General features: G+C 41.7%; 1 protein-coding gene across 1 annotated transcript in view; it reads left to right on the forward strand.

The window, feature by feature from the left end:
* Positions 1–10,620: 10,620 nt before the first annotated feature.
* Positions 10,621–24,873, forward strand: part of LOC134453799 (uncharacterized) — a 58,455-nt gene continuing 44,202 nt past the window's right edge. Inside the window, exons 1-2 of the mRNA XM_063204547.1 lie at positions 10,621–10,729; positions 18,446–18,748. Of these exons, the coding sequence (XP_063060617.1) occupies positions 10,621–10,729; positions 18,446–18,748 (412 nt within the window). The remainder of the gene's footprint in view (positions 10,730–18,445; positions 18,749–24,873) is intronic.

Here is a 24,873-nt window from a genome sequence, read left to right on the forward strand (position 1 = left end):
ATATTCAAATCATCACTAATTTTGTTTTTCTTTTGTGCAATTCTTAATTTTACCATCGGAATGAATAGATGGCCCATTTTACCTGAATATGTGGCCCATTTTACCTGAATGCATATTTTCCACCCAGGATGACACACCTGTCACTAAAACTTGTAAAAATGCATAATTTTTACATTAATCACCTTATTGTTTGTCATGAAATGGAAGAATATGAGTCACTTTATGCAATCCAACTTAACTTATTAATGTTTTGATGTTCTTCCTCAGATTTCATCAGTCTTCCTGAATTTGCCAAAAAGTGGCCCAATTTACCTGAATTCACCCTACTATGCCTCGACTAGATCCCAAACCTTTAGGCCACAATTGCCCCAATGAAGGGGTTGTAGTAACCCTTTCATACAAAGCATCTGCTATAACCTTATTGTCCCCGAAATGATAATGTCCATGTCTTAAACGGTTGCTGAAGACTCCTGGCTTAGGTATGTGTTCTGCGAATGTGCAACACGATTCATGGAGCATTGTAGCCCTTTGTTTTGCTAAAAGCCGATCTGTAAGAAAACAGAAATTATAAATGACTACATACTACATACTACTAATACTACATTTATAAGTTTAGTTTAGTTTAGTTTACTTAGCTTAGTTCAGCAGGGACCGTGCACAATAGACATTGTTTACATAACATTAATAGACATTAAACATTACATAACATTACGTGGTGTATCAATAAACCATGAAAAATGCCATATGGCCTTGGCAACTTGAATAAAACAAATCTTACAGATGGGCAAACAACACTTCTGGATCGGCTCATAGGGGCACCTAAGTCACGCCCTCTACTTCCTGGTTCATGGGGCAGAGGGAGTCAAAAAATAATTACTGGACTTGAAATGAGTGGTTTTTCGACATCAATCCAAACCTTGGACCTCCACTTATGCACCACAAATCCACCACGACTCGCCTTGTTCACTTCCATTCAATCTTTTGACTCCCTCTGCCCCATGAACCAGGAAGTAGAGGGCGTGACTTAGGTGCCCCATAGCGAAACAAAGGGCGACAATGCTTCACAAAATGTGTTGCACATTCGCAGAGCGGATAGTGCAGCCTTGCGTGGTATGCATGTGCAGAGCGGATAGTTCAGAATCAGAATGGTGTACTTACGACTTATGTAGTTGAGCCTTTTGTTTTTTAGCAAATAATGAATAGCATCGCCAGTGATCCCAAACGCTGTAGAAGTTTTATCTTCTTACAGTTCACTGCATATTAACCACCTGGTCATTTGTTTTTGTTTTTTACAGTACTTCTGTCTCTCAATGCGAGTTCTCCAGGTAAGTTTGTTTTTGTCTTTCTCCTTAAAGTTTATTTCCAGAATCTCACAAATGTTCACCATTCACAAATGTTGCCTTTTTCATTTATATTTACTACCACTATCAATTTCTAAGTCTTCATTATAACTTGGAAATTTGCATTTTTCATACATTAAAAGGTGGATCCCTTCCATGTCCGCAATTTTCTGTTCTAGACATCTTTGGCTGTAAAAGTTAATGTATTTTGGCCAGACCAGTAAATAATATTTCATTACTTAGGGGTCATTCCATGTCAATTCACACGATTCCCTAGAATCTCCCCGATTTCTCACATACAGGTACATTTTGATGTTAATTGAAATAATCCAAAGTATTAGCATCCTATGTCCAACGGTTGTAGAGATGAAGCCCTCCAAGGTTTAGGTGTTACACCCACTTTTCAAGCTTCTGAATTGTACACAAAATTTACAAGTAGATTTTGAATCAAGAAGAATCGCGCAGAATCGAGTCCTTCAAAACACATGTACTTGTCTATGTACTTTATTATCACATTGTCTATTTTTTTCTGCTGCCATCTGCTGGTCAAAAAAAGTAACAACAGCCCTGCCCAGGACACTGTTGTTACTTTTTTGACCAGCAGATGGCAGAAGAAAAAACAGACACTCAGAGCAGTATATAGAGAGAGTCTGGCCAACTCGAATCCATAGACCATCAAACTTGGGTTGTAGTATTATCAAGATCCCAACATATGAAAACAAACGTTAACAAGTTCGTTCGTATAGAAGGGGTTTGCTTAAAAGAGGGTTTTGTCAGCATAGTTTTGATGTGCTTAGCAGTGCATTCAAGCGTTACTTCTGTGTTGTTGTTGCCTGGGTAGAGCCAACGTCAAAGTCGATATTTAAGTAATGTACAGAAATAATATTCACAACGATGGTCAAGTTCATGTACAGGGACCCTGGTGATACTTGCGCCAAAGTTTTTTGAGACTTAGTAGTTTAAAAATAACGACGTGCTCAGCAGTGCATAATCGCGATTGCAGACAGTAGAACTGTAGGATGAGTCTGGATGCTCGTAGGTTGAGTCTGGATATTCATAGTATGAGACTGGACGTGAGTTAAAAATCGCAGGGGGAAAGGACCTCGCGCGACAGAAATAATAACTTGGTGGGCAAAGTTATATTTTCACAGTATAGCATTCTTACAGGTGGCAATTAAGATTTGACAAGCTAATTTCAAGTTATGATAGAAACCTAACTTCATTCATTTTCAAAGTGCGGACAGGAGTTTTTGAGAGCATGCCATCATCACGTCTATTTCTTTCAAAAGTAATTGTTAACAACAGTTGAAGGGGGAAAAATAATTCTGTTATTAATTCTGACCTTGATATTCCATGAAGGGAGTTTATATCCGTGTATGTCCCAAATCCTCCGTTTCTGTCACGAGTTAAACGATGCTGTTTTTTTCTCATGACCCGGCCCTGCACTACAGCCATATGCACAACAGTTTGTAATAATATTATAGTGAAGCGTTATTTTTTATATCTGATAATGCTCATTAATGGGAGCATGTGGAACGAAAATGGCGTCAGTAAAACATGTGACCAGCCCAGATCCAATCAAAATAGCGGGATAGCTCGAACGTTCGAACCCATAGTTGGCCAGACTCTCTCTATATACGGCTCTGCAGACACTGTGATAAATATAGACGGATACATATAGGCTACAGTATTTTGAAGGCCTCAATTAATATTCGAACTCTGAAAAGTTTTTTCAAGCTTGAATGTTTGATACAGTGCTGCTGTACATGGGGTTAAGAGGGCATTTTAGTCATCAAGGGCGGAATTCTCCCGTCTCCACTTAAGTCGGTTTTACGCGCGCATATTTTACGCGGTCTTATCTTGCGCGTATTCTCCCCTCTGGAACGTCGCCACACCCCTCGCGCTTAACTCAGAAAAACAGCGCGTAGCCCAACATAGGCGTGATATATGCTAAATGGGGGGATGAGTCTCCGCCAAGTTCATCAGTTGTGGCTACAAAGAAACTATGGAGCATGGATTTTCAGATCAACCTTGTGAAAACCTCGGCAGTCCATTGAGATCCAACACTGAACTTTAACTTTGAATTTAAAACCACGTGCCAAAAGTCCTCTTGCAAAAGCGTTTCAAAATCTAACCTCCGCTCCTTTTCACAAGCAGAAGGCAAGTATTGGAGGTGAGATAATGAGATGGAAACGCGATGTGTCCCTTTGGCGGGAACTCAGCTGAGCGTTTTGGTGCGCAACAGGTTGATTGAAATAATAAACATGATTGGACGTTTTGGTAAAAAATGGAGTTTGGCGTGTTGCCTGGACAATTCCGGAAATCAAAAAGTGATTTAAAATGCTGATCATTCCCACAGTTAAACAAACACATAGTAGGCCTGTTTGCTGACTTTTAAAAGTGTTTCTCCGCTTCTCTGTACAGCAACGTGACATTAATATCATTGGAAATATGTGGATCTCAGCTGTCCGTCAGCATATTACACTTAGGCTACATGCATGCTGAAGAATGAACAAGGAAATCGATCGTAATGAAAAAAAGGAGACATTATTACTCTGTCGTAGACATGGGAATTAATTGGACATGGGCATGCAATGCCAAGCCAGGACTTAAACTCGCAGCTGATGGGGTCTAAAAGAGACCAGAAGCGAAAAGCCAAAGACATGATCTGATATGTGGTGACTTTTTATAATTAACCCACATTGCTAATTAAGATTATTAGCTGGGCCAATAAAATAGTCCATAACCCAATTTAATTAATAAGACTTAATCTGGGCTATAATGCCTGTTGCACAAGGATAACCATCTTCTGCTATCTGACTCGTGTAAGTTTACCATTTACCAATTAATACCCAAGTATTTATATTATTGTTATTACCATTACATACTTAGTTATTATTTAGTTAATTGGACCCAATCAGCCATAAGCATACATTACCCATCTTTGTGCAGGAGAACAGTGAAGAAACCAGATGCCAGGAAATCACAGGAGAAGACGAATGCCATTGCCATCAAGATTACCAATTTATTGTACATTGCAAGTGAGAAGAGCAATTCAGTTAACCCTTAGAATACCATAATGTAGCATAGTGCCTTTAGCATCAGGGCTTTAGCGCCCATCCGCCAAGCGCTTCCCCAGTCGTCCCCAGCTCTTCTGCGCTAGCGTAGCAAGTCAGCTCTTTTAAACACCAAAGTATGACATCATTACATCATATTGCAAACATGGTCAAAGCATCAGTGCAGCAAGAATATACCAGAATACATCAGTCAAATAAGGAATGGTCACTCCAGAGTATTACCTTCCCTGTGGCCAGTGGGCCTGAGCTACTCGGCCAGGGGGTGAGTGACCCGACACCCTGGCTAATTTTACGACAGGGAGCTGTTAGGGAGCTAGGCCCCAGCGTTCTATTGCTGACAGAGAAGCACATTTGAGAGCAAAACCTCTGAAATGAAGATATTCTTCATGTGAAGATATTATGTTAATTTCCAATAAATAATTGTAAATATTAATGAAGAAATGTTGCCTCAAAACTTCGACAATATGTAGGCCTACATTTTTATGTTTAGCTGTAATGACATTCAGGAAATATTTTCTGCCTTACAAAAACAGATAGAACAACCTGTAACCTCAGTTTGTGGCGGTTTTGTATGTCGGGCATCAGTTCAGAAAGTTTAATAGGTTACATGCACATATGCACGAGTTCCAATAAATCACAAAAGTGGAGGAGTTGCAATAAAAACCCTTTACTTAACGTCGTGGCTACAACATTATCACCCCGAAAATGGTGAAGGTTGTTTTGAATAGGCATACTTTGGGTGGCTGTTAGGATGACTGGAACAGCTGTCTTTAGTCTGACGTGCCTTTAGCCTTTGTGCATGGTGCAACGAGGTGTTTTTGGTTTTGGTTACCATCCGTGGAGACAACATGATGATCCTCATACTGATTAATTAATTACCTGCTTTTGTTTGTAAGTTCACCGATATGAGAACATGCTCTGGGCAGCTGGTCATATTTTGTCACAATTAATGTAGGATGTTTATGTAGGCCTAGTGGAACTGTGAATGAATTTCGATTTGAACTCACGCTGACGGTAAGGAACATCAACAAAGCATACCGTGTAACATGTTCAAAATGCGAGCCAAGCGAGCATCAAATGCAATATTACATTTTACCTCATAGTGGCGCTTGACCTTACTACAGCCCTTTGATGCGCGTAAAGGCAAACGTGCGTAAGTGCACGGGAGAATACGCTTAGGATTCATTTACATGCGAAACTCCCTGATTTTGGCCTGGCCCCACCCAAAGTGCGCAACTGGTAAAATCGCGCGTAAACCCCGCTTAATCACAGACTTGAGTAACCGCGGAGGCGCTGTTAAGCGCTTTTTTTGACTTAAGCGGGTGGGAGAATTCCGCCCCAAGTGCCCACATCGTTAATTTGAGGCCTGAAGTAACGGTACATGCACACCAACGGCGCGGACATCCACAGTACGTCCACAGAACGTGCCCGTTATCAGTCCGAAACGGTTAGAATGCATGAAAACAAATCATGACTTGCACACAGGAACGCGGCGTAAGCACGGCGCATGTCCGTCCTGACCGGACATGTCCGCGTTGCTGCTTGAAAATAGATCTCGAGTCTATTTTCCTGCGCGGACGTCTGTGTTCAATGCGCGGCCCCCATTGAAAATGAATGGCTGCTGCCAGTGCTTAATTTGTAAATCACAAGGTACCGGAACGCAAAACACATGACATCACACCGATGATGAGTTGGACAGAGGTCCCGGAACGCACAGAAAAACTACATAGGCTACAATTACGCAAACGAATAAAAACGGGGAAAAAAATATTTGATGCAATTCCCTGCATTTTAACGACATTGAGTCCCATGTCAGCTCATATGGAACCATACTTTTGTTTCTTAATACAAGGGACAGTTGGCAATCCAATGGCTATTTTAAACAACAGCCATAGTAGCCTATTAAATGCTGTAATGACAACAACCAATATTTTTAGTTTTATCGCTAACTTTATGCTTAGTAGTTTCAGCAAATGCAGTGCATGGAAATTATGCTTTCCCCATGAGGTGAATCAAAACCGAAGCGGTCTACTACCTAGGGAAAGGACAGTGGCTTTCCAATTGTTATCCTTTCCCCGTATTCACACAACGTTGGCATATGCCTATTAAACGTTAAATCCACGCTTTGTTGGCGACTTTGTTGCATATAATTTGGCTAATCCGCATGTGCTGTTGCTTGCGATATGCCACTTCACTATTTCAACGGCTCGTGCACTGATGGTAAGCGAGCGGCAGCGAAGACGGCAATTTTCCCGGTAGACTTGGCTTTTCACACTGTCTGTCTCCTCGCGCTGCGGTCCGGTTGGAAATCCCTCCAGCCAATGTTTTATTTGGAGCGTGTAGGCCCTATTTGAATGAAATATCACCTTGTCGTTGCTGTTTTCGTGCTTAAATTGACTTGTAAGCAACTGTCGGGTCTTGGGAGCGAAGGAAACGCGCGCGCACACACATGCAGAGCACTCGCCAGCCGAGGAAGATCTCATCCTCTCACCTCGGCTATCTCTCTTTTTTGCTACATGGCTGATCAATGCACCAACCGTAGCCCATGTGCCACTAGAAATTAGTATGTCCAAAACCTTGTGTACCGACCAAAATTTGATGAAAACTTTAAACAATGTTTGGCACAGCCAGGCTTTCCATGTCAACCGCACATATGAACAACGAGGGAGGGGCAACTTCACGTAGCCTACATTTAATCAGATACTCGGGATGGAAATGTAGTAGATCCATAAATAGTTATGATTCTTAAATGTATGGGACAAGCAGTAGGCTATCAATTGTGCTTCCCTCACCAAAATAGCCACACAAACGCTGGACTGCAATAAGTGGGGTGGTCACGACTTTCGTCTTCATTGGAATGTTGCTAAATTTTAACTTGGCCTCATCAAAAGCACTTCAGAATCCTCTCCCTTTCACTCAAACAAACACACTCTCATACACTGTTTGTGAGATGTTTTTTTCCCCTGGAAATCCAATATGTCGAATTATAATTGTTGCATGCCCGTGCGTTGCGACGATAAAATATGATGTCGATTTTTTTTTCAGTCGGTGCTCGTTGCCTTCAGCTTATTGTAAAGGTGCAGCCGACTGTTAGTTTAGCCTTCGTCACCTTTCCAAATATGAATAAAAAACCACTGACCAACACATAAGAAATAACTTAGATCAACACAACAAATATCTTTTTTCTTTTTGTTAGTAGTGCACTTTTGCAAACTCTTGTTTGCAGACTTGCGCGCTCGGTCTCAATTTGGAACAGGGCACATCAGTGTTTGGCTTTAGCGAGTCAGAAATGGTGATCTTCTCGGCGCGCACACTTCATGGTTTTTCTCGCTTGCTCACTCGGCTCGTGGTTGTTGTGATCCTGACAGTCTCAACCCCAACTAGGCTGCGCGGTGAGATGGGAAATGTAGTGAACACGGGATAATGTAGTATATAGTATAAACCTATATATTTTTTTATTCATTCACGAGAGGCGCCGGATCAGCTAAAATAAGTCCCGGAACACAGGGGGATCAACATTACGAGGTGGGGGATCCTGTTCCGGCATATTCCAGCTCAAATTAAGCACTGGCTGCTGCCCGCGGATAGAACGTGGACGTTGACTGTGCAGTGTGAAAGGCAACCCGCGAACCTCTCATGCTGCATTCACATCAACGGCGCGGACATCCACAGTACGTCCACAGAACGTGTCTGTTATCAGTCCGAAACTGTTAGAATACATCAAAATCAACTCATGCCTTGCAGGGTTCTAGCTAGCGCAAAAGTGCGTGACGGCCCGTTACGCTATAATTTTGGACCGTGACGCTTATTTTGGACCGTTACGCTTATTTTCAATACAGCGTAACGGCATTTTGTCTGTATTATGTAGGCTACAGCCAGATCAATGCCACATCGCCCTTCTGCCAAACCTGACACATGTCATACTCACTGTATTTAAATGACAATATAGCACTCTACTACTACTACCAGCCTACTATTTTTATTTGTCGCGGGGTTTTGACGGCTTTTATTAATCTCTGTGACAAGCGTATGAAACAACAACAAATGCACGTGTAGCATCGCATCCTTGTTTCTCCAAAGCGTAGTTGCCAACCTGTTAGCAGTGTCAGCAGTAGTGCTGGGTTCGTTACTTGTTACTATACAAACAAATCAGGAGACATTGGGCGCTAAGCGCTGACATTGAGTTGACACTATTCGAAAGAGGACAAAGTAGGGAGAAGACGTGACATATCTCCGTAACGGTGAGAGGCACTTTTTTCTAAGCTTGCCGGTTGACATGTGGCGTGACTACAGAAAAACACAGCATTCGTAGCAAAAGGAGCGTCTTCTGTGGCTAGGCTAATTGCATGCGAAAGGCACCCGGCACCAGTCCTGTGGTTTTAGGACGCGCAAGCTGTACAATAGCGCGAGCTCGGAAAATGTGTCAAACTGCACTTGTCTCGGAATCGGATCACTCGGACATTGATATGCCCTATTATTAAATGCACACACGGTTCACAGTGCTCCTCAACGTTTTCAAAACTAGTGCAACTGTGAGAAGGAGGGGACACCGCGACACACCTCTCTCTTCCTCTTAATAGCCTAGATCTCTATTTGCGCGTATGCGCCCGAGAGAGGGAGTCATATTTACCTCTCCAATCGCAAAAGTTCACAGACAACGGTGTTTCGTTACCAACTTTTTAGTAGTAACTCGTTAGGCCTACACTACTTTTATCAGAAAAAAGTAGTTACATTACTGCAACCCAACACTGATAATTTACCTTTTAGGTACCCCTAGAATGGCCTATTTTTACCTTAAAATGTCAAAAACTCCGCACCGCGGATGGGGGGAAACCCCCCTTCCGCACCAACCCCCCCCTCTCGGTCGCTTCACTCCCTCGACCGCTACGCTATACTTTCATCCTAGCTAGAAGCCTGCCTTGCACACAGGAGCGCGGTGTAAGCGCGGTGCATGTCCGTCCCGCCCGGACATCTCCACGTTGCTCCTTGAAAATAGAATTCGAGTCTATTTTCCTGCGCGGACGTCCACGTTCAATGTGCAGGCTCCATTGAAAATGAATGGCTGCTGCCCGCGGATAGAACGTGGATGTTGACTGTGCAGTGTGCAAGGCAGCCCGCGAACCTCTCGGACTCGCACTGCTCACGGAGACGTTAAGGAAACGTGCCATCCCTGTGTGCATGTACCGTAAGGGATACCCTAGGGTAATTTTGTCCCAAAGCTCCTATTCTGTCATTTAAAGTTTGAGTGCCCTAAAACTTTTGGAATACACTGTACAGTTCCCAAATATGATTCAATTATAACTCTCAAAGCATACATAGTTTCTAAGATCTAGAACCCCAAAATGGCCAGACTCTTCATTACCCTTTTCACAAATTCAGTTTTCAAGGCTTAATATAACCACGAATAATAAAGGTATACTAGGTACATCATCTGATAGGCAGGGTCATATTGAGGGGGCATGGGGATTTTTAGGCCTCTATCTTCCTTGAAACTAAAACCAGAGGTGTCAAAATCTGCTCATAAATTTTGTGTGCAATTCAAAGGCTTGAAAAGTGGGTGTGGCACCCAAACTTTGGAGAGCTTCATCTCCACAACTGTTGGACGAAGGATGGTAATACTTTGGATTCTTTCAATTGACATCAAAATGTACCTGTATCAGGCAAATCGGAGATGGTCACCTGGGGAGGGTGTGTGAATTGACATGGAATGACCCTTCATTAACATTTATGAAAAGATCATATTGTGAATAGGCAGTGCATATTTTGAAAATAAATGACTCAAATTACATGCTCCACCTGTAACACATAGCTTTTTTCACATGAAAGCTATTTTTACCGACTTTCACACCTATGGGAGACATGTTTTTAACATTCACCTCTATTGTTCCATAAAGTTACAATGGCCTATATATCATTGCACAGCTGTAGAAAATACCACCTGAATGCAAGCCTCTTGTGCCTATTGTTATTGTCCTGTGCGTTTCTCTCATCTCTCCGTAGCCAGTGGCCAGATCAGGCTGGTGGGTGGCTCTCATCGGTGTCAAGGTAGAGTGGAGGTGTATCTCTCTGGGCAGTGGGGAACTGTGTGTGATGATAGCTGGGACATGCATGCTGCTGCAGTGGTGTGCAGACAGCTGGGGTGTGGCAGTGCAATCAGTGCCCAAGAAAAGGCCTTTTATGGTCAGGGGAGCGGGAAGATTGTGATGGATGATGTCAGATGCTCAGGTAGTGAGAGGTCTCTGACAAGCTGCTCATACAACAGCAACCATAACTGTGGACATAGTGAAGATGCAGGGGTCAGCTGCCTTCCAGGTGAGTGGATGTATTTCATCATCTTTTGTAAATAAAATTTGAATTCGAAGGAAAATATGTGTAATATGGTGAAGGTGTTTTGTTCATCAAATGTTTCTGTGTAGGGTTTAAACCAAGAAATGATCCAAAGATCAAGTGATTTCGAGCCAGGTATACATAGATAGAGTATATATACAGTACATATATTTTAAAAATCAATAAATATTAAAAAGAAAAAAAAAAAAAAACAATTTGATGATCTATGGGTAACAAGCTGGGTCATACAGGTACGTGTGCCCCACTACTTCAGTACCCCCTAGGTGGACTGCAACTACAAACCAAGTGTACTGCAACTACAAACCAAAGTATGCACTTAATACACACGTCAATGCTTTGTGATGACAAGCAATTGGACCCGTGCTGTAGGTACGATTGAAAGGTGGAAGTATGCTATAAATGTTACCTAAAGCCTCAGTTAAACAGAAAAACCAAAGTAATACATGGAAATAAGCTTTGCCACAAAACTCAGTCTGAAACCCAATGGCTTGGAGGTGTTTACCATTTACAGAGGGGAGAAAGTGGCAAACTCTCAAATAGGTACTGGTGTGTCGCTGCAACAAACCAACACATCCATAAAATAAACATTTGTCCCCACACCACTCCCCTTCTTACTTTCCCATAGCTATTATACTGTATAGCTTTTCTTTTATTACCATGTACATGAAAATATTCACCCAGAGTGAAGAATCTTTTCAATAAACGCATTTGGCAAGGTTAGGGGTCTTACACACCAGGGCGGTAAAGCGTCGCGGAACGGCCACGTTTTTTTACTGCCGTCGGTGAAAATACATTGAAACATATCTGTCCTTACACACCAACCGGCGGTAGTCGGGCGTCAGCGGTGCGGGAGTCGGCTCCGCTCCGCGCTGGCTCCGTGCCGTGCTGCATTTGGAAAATAGAATTTATGCATATTTTTCACGCCGGTGACCAGCGGTGTCTCATTCAAATGAATGGCAAAGCACACTAGCTTTGGCTGTGGGGTTTTTTTTAACAGGACTGGCCGCGCACGCCGACGCTGTCAGTGTGAAAGGCAGAGAAAAACACACCGGCCGAAACTAAGCAGAAAGACCACGTTCGTCCCGCGACCGTTCCGTTCGGCTTTGGTATGTTTTGCCCCTTAGAGGGCGACTAGTAGACATGAGACAATTAAGCATGGGGTACCTGTTACAGTGAGATTAGAAGTACACTCTGGTGGATGTAAAGCACAGCAGCTCCAACCACGCAAACCCCTCTCCTGTTTTTAAATATAAGTATAAACATGCCAGAACATGAGCATTGGTGATAACTCGCTACAGTCACTCGACACAATGTACGGGGCTAGGGACAGCAAAACAATGGGAGCTACCTGGTACGTTGACGTCTTAACGTGCTACTCCTTCGACAGCGTGATGACTGTACTGGGCCAAGTACGCGAACAATTCCCCTGTGATTAAATGCAGACGTAGGATTGTTGTAAACAATTGCTATGATGTTACACCAAAGGCGATAAATGAATACATCATGAATTCAACCATGAAGCTGTAACTACCTGACGCCGACTCATTTGTTTCCTCGATGGCGTGATGTTCCACACCGGGCCGTGGGAAAAGATGAGGTGATGTGTGTGAGTACGCTTTAGCTCAACACTAGCTCTGTTGTTACGGTTTATGGCATGTGAGTACGCTTTTGCTTAAAGGCCAACATTCAGGATGAAGGCTATTGTGGACAAAAGTATTGTAAAATAGTGTAAAACTAGTACATACAACTACGTAACTGCAATCACCAGAGAGGACCAGTCCACCATCAATGTCTTTTAGCTCTCGGATTTTCTCTTCTCTTCTGCTCTTTCTCCCAGGCGGTCATAATTGTAGGAATGGTATACATGGGTTTGTATGTTTTGATTCTTCCTGGCTGTGCAAAATGCTATGTGGCTAGGCGTTTAACATGGGAAGTTCCATTGGACCAGTGTAGTACGTGGCAAGAACCTATTTTCTAGTTGGCTAGATGTTGTATCGGGTTCTGTGGTTTCTGTACTCCTACTGACTCCATTCTGGGATAACTTTTCTTAACGTGAGTACATCAGAATCGATTCCTATGCTTTTTTGTTTTATTGTATCACACCAATCACACATGAGGGCAATGTTTGAGTGACAGCAGCTTCCAAACAATCAGAGGCTGCCTCTGATCCCGAAACCCCGCCTTGTCGGCAGCGGCTATCACTTTGTAACACGTGCGCACTCCAGTGTTGCCAAGTCCGCTTATTATAAGCGACATTGGGCTTCTTTTTTTGAGCAGTCGCTTTGAATTTTGTAAAGTCGCGGGTTGCGTTTTTTTTGGGCTTGCTCTTTTCAGGGTTGGGCTTGCTGTTTTCTCCTGCTCTGCCGGTCATTTGGATGTTTTTTTCAATGGCAACTCGTTTTTTCTCACTCATCCTTACAAGTGACCCTACTACAGCATTGTTAACTCCCACTTTCTGTGGTCACTTGAGGGGATTTTAGCTGCCACGCAGACCCCCTCAAAGAGCAAGGTCTTCCCTGACTAGGCACGCAACTGACGACCCACCCCTTCGGTTGCTTATTTTGGGCTTGTTTTCACTACGCCCGTCAGTCGCTTCTTTTGGGCTTGTTTTCAGGACGTCAGTCGCTTATTTGTCGTAGAAAATCTGGCAACACTGGCGCACTGCCATGTATACAAAACAGCCAGAACCCATGTATAGAGTGAGAGGCGTTGATGTAGTTTGGCTTTTCTTGCTCAGAGAGCGATGGAGACAATGTCCAGTGACATTTGAGTTGGTACACCCAGCACAAACACAAATATTCACCATGGTTGAATTTAAAAATTCAAAAAAGGAATGTGAGAACAGTGACGAAAATCTCACTGACACCTGCTAACAATAGCACTGATAACTACCACGAGCTATACCACAACAATGGGCATTCCCCTGTTGCCACATTACAGGATGCGTTGCCGCCATACCTGTCAACTTTGAGCTACCAAAATTCGGGAAATTTCCATATTTTAAGCCAAAATTCGGGAAATTTTCCATCGGCGAAATCCTGAGAGTCAACGGGACAACAGAGATGGATTGGGTTGGACGGTGCGTTCTACTCTGCTTTGAAGACAGTCCTGTCTAAAATCCCCCAGCGCACGTTTTAAATGAGCATACAGCGTTGTTGTTTTGCCGGTAATGTTGTCTGGTACTGGTCCAAACTTCGTGCTGGTGCAGGTTGTGATTAGGTTAATCGCATGATTTGCTGTTCCGAGGCCGTTTTATGTTTACAGCGTTGTATGAACTGACTGTTTCTGAGGCAGAGAGTGGGCGCACACACACCTAGAGCTCGAGAGTGACTGGCATAAAATCTACTGGCAGGTAGCTTGATAAGCAAAACCCTCTCAGTCTTTGGCTCATCTGGTTGACTGACAGGGCCTTGGGGATAATTACTGATCATTTTCTGATAATATAAAAAAGCGGGAAGAAAGCGGGAAATGAGTCAAAATTAGTGAGTGTCCCAGGGGATGGTTGACAGGTATGGTTGTCGCAGAGGGCATGTTTTTCAGACCACACCCTGAGATTTGCTAACTTTTTCCTATGGGTGTTATGAGTAAGTCTCAATTCCCTCCAGTATGTTTTGTTACATGACACAATCATGTTCAAATTATGCTACAAAATCAATCTTTAATGCTAGCCTCATTATTTGAGGCCCTGGGTCATTCTACAGAAAAGGTTGAAAATGCTGTCACTGACATTGTAGATACCAATACAGCCAAAGTTGACCTGATAATCACATACTTTACATATGTTCAATAAATAGAGACTGTTTTTGTAATGTAGAAGTCAACTCTATTGGTCTACTTATTAATATTTTATTTTTTATCAATTTTTAAAAAAAGGATACCCTCTGTGTCACAATTATGATACATGAAAGTGTATTGCATGTTTTGTTTAAAAATACATTTTTCAATGAAATTAACCTCATTTACATTTTCATTAACATTACATGGAATGACTACAACATATACATATTTAAGAAATGGTTTTATATTATTTATAATATTAAATAAATATCTGTCACTCAAAATTGCGTCATTGGTGTTACTGCTACACAAAATACTGTTATTTTGAAAATTAAATTGGCTCTTGGGTGTTCCTTCAGGGCAAGAGGTCATTTAAGGAGGTGTAGTGGTCAAAGACATCATACGAGTCAGATATCTGTCTTCATTTATTCAAAAATGTCATGATTTCTTGAAGAATTGTACATGAAGCTACGAAGCCTGTCATTGGTGTTACTCAGTTTAAAGCCACAGAGGTGAGCCAATTCAAATAAAACTTGAATACATCAAATAAGTAAAGGATTTTGATATCACTGAAAGCATATTGTCTCCCACAGATTCAGCCAGTTTGTTTTAACTGTGGTTTTCCCCTAAAAAAGTCATTGGTGTTACTGTAATTTGTGGTCATTGGTGTTACTTTTCAGCCTAAATTAACCCATAACACCAATGACATTCATGTGTAAAAGCTACACCAAAAACATCAGAAATAAGGGAATTGGAGTAGGGAAACCAGTTTATGAAATCAGTTTATGAAATGAAATGCTAATAATATGAGTTTATGATTGAGTTTAAGCAATTAAAAAAGGTCATTTCCAAAATAAATTGGCATCTTTGCGGCAGTTTGACGTTTTGTGTCATTGGTGTTATGGCACGTCATTGGTGTTACTTTTCACCTCTTTTTGACCTGGTTCACTTGAATTATTGTTATATTCATCAATGTTTTCTTTTTCATCATTGATGTATTCAGTAGCTCATATTTTAAAGTTACTATTCAAGAACTTATTTGTATACTATTCCACTCCTTTTTGTTTAAAAATTAAAACATTGATGGCGAAAGTCACATAGATTCACATGATGTTGACTATTTACATTTTTAAATGAAGTTGTAAATGTTTAATCAGATATTTCTCTTGGTTTTATGGTTCCATGTATCTGATTTTAATGGAATATTCAAGTTTATTACATATTTGTTAAAAAAATGTTCTTTAATTTACTGTGTATTGTAGGTAACACCAATGACGAAAAAACAACAGATGCATTCTTTAATGAAATATATTTAAAAAAAAAATACATTAAGCTGGCCCTGGTGTGGATTAACTAAGTTAAGAAGTTATATATTAATATTAAAGAAGTTTTAAGTGCATTAGAAGAAATACATTTCAGTGGAAATAGGTTTCCCAAATTCAACCTTTTCTGTAGAATGACCCGCCTGTGCTACAACGGACCCAGTTACACAGGGGCTGAAGATGGTTCAGTGGTTAGCTTTCGTTGGAGCTAAGCTCTACACCCGGTCACACACACACACACACACATAGTGCCTATTGCGTCCACAGTTAATCCTTCTTGATGGTATGCAGACATTACCTTGGATACGGCAGAGAACCTCTAACAGGGAGAACGCCCAGTCTCATTGGTTCCCATTGTAGCCAGTTAGCTTTGCATGCATAATGCAGTAACGAGCGTGGGCCAGTCCTTCATGTGGGAAAATGTATGGAATGGAAAGGGGAACCCATGCTAAATACATTGCTACTGCCATTTCCAGTCACAGATATTATCAACAAAACATTCCTGGTAAGCACTATGACTGTTGTTTAACAATAGGCTGTATTGACAAATCGTTCAGGTGTGTAGTTTTACAGCAGGTTAGAAGATTTCAACATGTACTCGCTAGCATCGTGCTAATGTTTATGGGTTTGGCCCCATAAAAATTGAGCTTTGTGACCCAGTATATAATAATCTAGTGGCGCAAAATAATCGAAACGCTACTCAAATGGGGTCTTATTATTTCTAGCTTCGAACTTAATATTAGTATTTCAGGACAAAAAATGATAAAAAATCACAAAAATTATAATGGTAAAAAACTCCATTGACACCCATTCATTTTGCACTGTCCCGTGGTTAGGGTTAGCCAATTGTGGCTAATAGCAAGTTCCGTGAGTGAACAGCCCCTGGTTATACGGTGACTCCTGATACATCACAAAGACTTCCTGTCTCGGTCAAAGGTGCAAAGTTACACGCACACCAAGAATTTCTCCTTTTTGAACTCTGACATGTCACCCATAATGTTGTGTGCATTGTAAAATTTTGGGCAAAACTGTGGTCTTACCCTGCTAATTGAACCTTCACACTTCACTTAACTGGTGAAATGTGCCATTAATGAAGATCGGCCAACAGGCTGGTCCACTTGAGCCATGAAACTTCCCACACTAAACTGACAGGTGTCTCAGTTTTTTTTATCCAACCCCTGTATGTATATGGGAGGGAGACGTGACGCCTTGTTTTTTCGTAACATTGGTTAAAGACCTACAAAAGTGTTATTTTTCCTCTTAAAAACAAATGTCAATAAAGAAGATGTGGTACTATATGTTTCATATTAGTCTTAGATGAGAAGAAACATGTTTGTTAAGATTCATGGAAAGGTTTATATGTCAAATATCCTGCGGTGTGACTGTAACATTATTGAAACTTGGAATATAATACATATATAAATTATTCAACAGCATTTTGAATAATGTTTGAAGCATTTGGCATGATCACGTAAATATTAACTACATATTAAGATATGTGAATGTGAAAAAAACTCAAGACAGTAATATTAACTACAAGTTCCATTTCGTAACACAAATTGCGTCCTGTGGGGTGACATGTATGTCAATGTTGGTGAACGGGCAGCTGCAAGGCCAACTACAAGGGTCTTAAAGACAGCCTCCTAACCAGTCTGTACCTCAGCTATTGGAGAGTGGTCTGGAAGTTTAAGGTGACTCTTCACCTCTTAATATGTCTACATATTGCAATGTTTCTGTCACGCAATGCTTAGGTTCATTTTATGGTGTCCTGTGGTGTGACTGCTCTTATAGAAGGGGAAAAAAGTTTTTTTTAATAAATGAAAACACATATTAAGATTAAACACAATATCATTATCTAGTTAGCATGATCTCAGAGGTCAGTCATGTATACAAAAGGATTAAAATGGCCACAATGCAGTGAATTTCCTGTGGTGTGACTTCATGTCATGCGGCGTGAATTTGCTTATGCAATGTGTTACTCAATCCTTACTTGTTTTTCATGTATCATGCAAGGATATAAGGATACCAGGAGATTTATTTGTCACATTCACACAATTATTACAAGTAATACAGTGAAACCATGCAGTGAAATCACAGTAATCTGCCTGTACAATGCATAAGCGTGTGTGGGTGGGGGTGGGGGTGGGAGTGCGGATGGGTAGTAGTGTGTGTGTGGGGTGGGGTTAAAGGAACAATAGTACAAAGAGCACAGGGGATATATTTGTGCAGAATGTTAATACTTTTATTGTATCTAACAGAAATGTCACACCAAGGATGTCACACCGCAGGACACATTTCCCCAAAAATGGCAAAAATTAGGCGAAATTCCACGGACCACTATGAGCTTTATTTTTTTCTATTTTTTTCCAATTTTTCCTATCGTTTTTTTCAGGAATTGGAACAACTTTTTTTTGCGTTATGCCAACCACCCATATATATGTGTGTGTGTGTGTGTGTGTGTGTGTGTGTGTGTGTGTGTGTGTGTGTGTGTGTGTGTGTGTGTGTGTGTGTGTGTGTGTGTGTGTTTATCAGTATCAACTTTTCTCTCTCTTGTTGTCTTGTGGTTCTCATCTCTCTGTAGCCAGTGGCCAGATCAGGCTGGTGGGTGGCTCTCATCAGTGTGAAGGTAGAGTGGAGGTGTATCACTCTTCACAGTGGGGAACTGTGTGTGATGATGACTGGGGCATGGATGATGCTGCAGTGGTGTGCAGACAGTTGGGGTGTGGCAGTGCAATCAGTGCCCCAGGAGAAGCCTCTTATGGTCAGGGGAGCGGGAAGATTGTGATGGATGATGTCAGATGCTCAGGTACTGAGTGTTCTCTGACAAGCTGCTCATACAACAGCAACCTTAACTGTGGACATGGTGAAGATGCAGGGGTCAGATGTAACCTTGAACGTAAGTAAACATCTATGTTCATCATCTTTTGTAAATAAAATCGAAAGGAAAATGTCAGCAGATTAAATGAATCTCTTACACCATGACTCCCTTCTCTGCAGCGACCTCCCTCTCTCTCGTCTCCTCATACTCAACAGTCTCGCCAGGAGAGATTCTTCAACTTCAATGTTCTCAAAGAAGTAAAATCTGCAACACAAACTACATCAATTTATACAGAAATGGTGTATCCATAAGTACAAAGTCTATCAGCGGGCAGACCTATGTTACCTTCAATATTAATATTGGGAGTTCATCTGACCAGGGCAGCTACACATGTGCCATCCCATCTTCCTCCACACACAGTAATTCCATAAGCATTACTGTAGGTGAGTACACATAACAGCAAAAACTCCCAGAGAGTCTAATGCTTAGTCGGTTTAGACCTAAACAGCTATAAATAAATGCATGTATTCCTTTGAATATCACAATATGTGGCAAGACCAAAAAGATATTACATGTTTATTATTGTACTGTAGTGTAGACAGTTTCACTCATCCAACATACCGTAACTACTCCCATATGACATTCTCGTACAGTCCGAGTGAATCTGCCGACTCCCAGTCTGTCACTGGAGCCTGGTGCATCTCTGATCTGGGGTCAGTCTGTCCAGATGAGCTGCTCCATCTCCACTCAGTACCTGGGTGGGACGTTCACCCTCCAGCAGAGCTCTGGCTCATTCAGAGACACAAAGGCACCTGGGCATTGGGATACTCTGCCACCTTCTCCATTCCTCAGGTGGACTTCATCCATGAAGGAGCCTACTACTGCCAGTATCAAACACGAGTGTCTGGCAGAGACTTCACATCATCTCAGAGTAATAGCGTCAGCTTTGCTGTGACAGGTGAGATTATGATTTTTACCATATCGAAGTTTGGTGTTTGGCCACACATCGCTTATTAGAAAAGTAATAATTAGAAATGAAAAAGAAGAAAATAAGAACAGCTGGAACTTGGTGCCAATGCTGTGACTCTGATGGATCTGCAGCCATCTTGAAAGTGATCCATCCTAAACATGTACACGTATGCCCCCAAAAGTAAATCAGTTCATGCATCTTGTATTAGGACATAACATCTGGTCAAACTCTCCACCCATTCAAAAAAAAGTATCGCTCAAACAAAAATCTGTCTTGAGTGCAGACTTGCATACGGCCGATGATCGGAGAAGTAGACTCCACTGCCATTGTCCATTTCAGTGACTAGTACAGCCTTCCACTGGCAGAACAGTGTACCCTGAAGTTTCTTTTTTTACATGGGCTCTCTTTGAATAGCTGATTTAAAGCGTCTCACTCATTTCTATCCTAGTGAATCTGCCAACTCCCAGTCTGTCACTGGAGTCTGGTGCATCTCTGATCTGGGGTCAGTCTGTCCAGATGAGCTGCTCCATCTCCACACAGCACCTGGGTGGGACGTTCACCCTGCAGCAGCGCTCTGGCTCATTCAGAGACACAAAGAGCATCTCGACACGCTCTGCCATCTTCTCCATTCCTCAGGTGGACTTCATCCATGAAGGAGCCTACTACTGCCAGTATCAAACACGAGTGTCTGTCCGAAACTTCACATCCCCTTTGAGTAATACAGTCAACATTACTGTAGCGGGTGAGATGTTGAATTTGACCATGTCTAAGTTTGTGTTCTGCCATGTATCGAATATTCGAAAAGTAACGATTAGGAATTGATATATGCACGGCTGGAACATGGTGCCAAAGTGTTGACTGATGGATCAGTAGCCATCTTGTAAGTCAGCCATCTTGAAAGCGTAGGCCTCAATAAGTAAATCAGTTCATGCACCTTGTATTAGCCCATAAGATCTGGTCAAAGGCAGTTCACCCATTCAAAAGGTATCTCTCAAACAAAATCTGTGATTTGCACGCAGACTTGCATATGGCCGATGACCGGGGAAGTATGCTCCACTGCCACTGCGTTAATTTCAGTGACTATTACAGTGTTCCACTGGCAGAACAGTGCAGCTTTAAGTTTTTTTTACATGGGTTTGTGTGAATAGCTGATTTGAAGCGTCTCAAACTATATTTCTATCCTAGTGAATCTGCCAACTCCCAGTCTGTCACTGGAATCTGGTGCATCTCTGATCTGGGGTCAGTCTGTCCAGATGAGCTGCTCCATCTCCACTCAGCACCTGGGTGGGACGTTCACCCTGCAGCAGCGCTCTGGCTCATTCAGAGACACAAAGAGATCCTCGACACGCTCTGCCACCTTCTCCATTCCTCAGGTGGACTTCATCCATGAAGGAGCCTACTACTGCCAGTATCAAACACGAGTGTCTGGCAGAGACTTCACATCCCCTCAGAGTAATACTATCAGCATTTCTATGACAGGTGAGATGATGAATTTTGACCATATCTAAGTTTATGTTTGGTCATGTATCACATATTAGAAAAGTAATAATTTGGAATTAATGAATAAGAATGGCTGGAACTTAACTCCAGAAGTTAATTAGATCATGCACCTTCTATTAGTATATGAGATCTGGTCGAAGTTCATCCACCCATTCAAAAAAGGAAATAATCAACAAACATCTGTGTCTTGCCATAAGGCAGATGACCAGAGAAATATGCCTCCAGCGCCACTGTGTGCATTTCAGTGTCTAGTACAACATTCCACTGGCAGAACGGTGCGCACCTGTACGCTTTTACATGGGTTTTCTGTTAAAGTTGATTTGAAGGGTCTCACTCTACATTTCTATCCTAGTGAATCTGCCAACTCCCAGTCTGTCACTGGAGCCTGGTGCATCTCTGATCTGGGGTCAGTCTGTCCAGATGAGCTGCTCCATCTCCACTCAGCACCTGGGTGGGACGTTCACCCTGCAGCAGCGCTCTGGCTCAGTCAGAGACACAAAGAGATCCTCGACACGCTCGGCCATCTTCTCCATTCCTCAGGTGGACTTCATCCATGAAGGAGCCTACTACTGCCAGTATCAAACACAAGTGTCTAGCAGAGACTTCACATCCCCTCAGAGTAATACCGTCAGCTTTGCGGTGACAGGTGAGATGATGGAAAAATATGGTGTCATACAGTGAGGAGAATAAGTATTTGATCCCTTGCTGATTTTGTTGGTTTGCCCACTAATAAAGACATGATCATTCTATAATATTAATGATAAAATGTATTCTAATATAGAGAGACAGAATATCAAAAAGAAAATCCAGAAAATAACTTTGAAGAATATATTTTAATTGATTTGTATTCCATTGAAGAAAATTTGACCCCTCTAGCCAAAGAAGACAAAATACTTGGTGGCAAAGCCATTGTTTTCTCATACAGAGGTCAGATGTTTCTTTCAGTTAATGACAATGTTTGTGGATATATTAGAAAGGATTTTTGTCCACTTTTCTTTGCAGATCATCTCTAAATCACTTAAGTTGTATGACTGTAGCTTGCCAAATGGGAGCTTCTGTTCCCTTCACATGATTATTATAGGGTTAATATTTGGAAACTGTCTAGGCCACTTCATGACCTTAATGTGCTTCTGCTTGAGCTACTCCTTCGTTGCTTGGGCTGTATGTTATGGACTATTATCATTTTGGGAGGCCAATCCATGACCCACCTTCAGTCTAGTGGTGGTGGGAAAGAGGTTGGCATGCAGCATTGTACGTTTACATGTCTCCCTCCATCCATTTCTTGACGATGTGATGTCTTGTGTTTTGGCCATACAAACAACCTCAAAACATAATGTTACCACTTTAATTTATGATGTTGGAGCAGGTGTTGTTCTTGGGATCATAGGCAGCATTTCTCTTCCTCCAAACACATCGAGTTTTGTTAATGCCAAATAGTTTGATTTTGGTGTCATCTGATTCCAGCACCTCCCAATCATATCCTAATCCAGTTTGACGTCCATTGGCAAACCTCAGGTGAGCCTGAATAGGTTCCTTCTGAAGCCGGGGTACCATACATGCACTGCAGGATTTTAATCCGCTGTGGTATCAAGTGTTTCCAATAGTTTTCTTAGTGATTGAGGTCCCAGCTGCCTTAAGATCATTTCCTAGCTCCTCCCATACAGTTTTAAGGTGCTTCATCTCCTTTTTTTCTGATTATTAAATTCCCACAAGGTCAAATCTTGTATGGAACCAGAGACAGGCCTAAGATTGATGATTGATGATCATTTTGTATGTCCTAAAATTGGGAAGAAATGCACCAACAGTTTGCTCTTTAATATCCAGGAGCCCATTTCAGCCTTGTTGAGTTCTAAAATCTTGTCCCTGACATCCTTTGACAGCTTTTTGGTCTGTCCCATGTTGGTGAGTTTAGTTTGATTGATTGACTGATTCTATGGACTGATTCTGCAGATTCAATGTGTCTTTTGTGCAGGTTACTATTAACAGGTGTGTTCAGTTCAGATAACAAGTTGATTGGAAGTGCCATTTGATCTGCGGGATCAGAACTCTTAATGGTTGGCAGGGGATCAAATACTTATTTCCCTCAATTAAATATAAATCAATTATTATATATTCTTTAGAGTTAATTTCTGGATTTTCTTTTTGATATTCTGTCTCTCCATATTAGAATACATATTATCATTAACATTAAAGACTGCTCATGTCTTTATTAGTGGGCAAACCAACAAAATCAGTAAGGGATCAAATACTTATTCTCCTCACTGTATGTAGGACAACTTCACACACAACTTACACATTTACTTGAAGTTTAAAGTGATACTGTCCCATTTTTGGAAATAAGCTTATTTTACACCTTCCCATGAGTTAAATAGCACATTTTACATCCATGCTAGCACTTAACATTGAGTCCTATGACACCAGCTGGCGGCTAACTGGTCTCATAGGAGTCCATGTTAACTGCTATTTGGAGGTAAAATTTGTACTGCCGTACTCAGAGAACGGTTGAAAGGACAGGAGAATGGTAAAGCCCTACTATTTAACTCAAGGGAAGGTGTAAAATAAGCTTATTTCCAAAAATGAAAATTCTGTGCTAAGTGAGTTTTGATTCTGATGTCCATGTGGCCATCTTGAGTTTGGACTTTTTTGATGAGTCGATGAGCCATTATTATCCTGCCCCCCATTCCCCCCTCAGTGTCTCTGGTGCAGCCCAACATCTCTGTAGTTGCCCCAGATGGAGGGCTGTTCTGGGGGCCTCAGGGGCCAGAGGTGACCAGGGGCCACAGCCTCTCCATCCTCTGCTCTACTGAAGCCCAGTACCCAGGAGGCTCCTTCCACCTCCTCTTGGACGCCAACTCCAACAGCACCAGGACTCAGAGCGCCCTCAACCACTCAGCCTCCTTCTACATCCCTGAGATAGAGCACAACCACCAGGGCAACTACAGCTGTGTCTACCAGGTCACAGTGTCCAGCCGCACCTTCAACTCAACACAGTCCGAACCACTAACACTCACTGTAAGAGGTAGGCTGTAGATTTTAGTGATAGATGTGCCTATGTACTGTAGGATTTTTTTGTCAAGTGTTTTTGCTTTATATTGTCATTAGTTTCTCAGTGGTCATGTCTTTTCTTCCACTATCTACGGTAAGTTCATTATATGCATGTTGTCTTTAAGTATTTTTTTACTTTGTGCCTTTATTATGACAGCATAGTGAAAGGTGGAACAGGAAATGATTGAGAGAAAGGGTCAGAAAATGCTAGAATCAAACCTGAGTCTCTATCGGTAATTTGCTCATAGCACAGGAGCTTCAGCATGGTGCATTTGCTTCCTTATATTGTCATTAGTTTCTGAGTTGTCTTACTGTTCCCCTATCTACGGTAAGTTCATTATATGAACATTGTCTTGACTTCTTGACTTAAGTATTATTATTTTTTGTGCCACGTTACATACTGTACATGGTACTGGAGCTTCAGCATGGTGCACACAGATGCACTTGATGAATTTAGTCCTCATCATTGTCCATGGTGGTGCCAAAGCCTGGCCATGTGACATCTAATCTGTGATAATTGTTAGGGCTGGGCGATATGGAGAAAAAAACATCTTGATATATTTTGTCTATATCTCGATATACGATATATAGGCCTATCTCAAATTATTTAATTCCCCCTAAAAGAATGGGAAAAAAAAACTACGTAAACATTTTTAGTATACAAATGGCATTTATA

The sequence above is a fragment of the Engraulis encrasicolus genome, chromosome 8, assembly GCF_034702125.1.
Source record: "Engraulis encrasicolus isolate BLACKSEA-1 chromosome 8, IST_EnEncr_1.0, whole genome shotgun sequence".
NCBI lineage: Eukaryota > Metazoa > Chordata > Actinopteri > Clupeiformes > Engraulidae > Engraulis > Engraulis encrasicolus.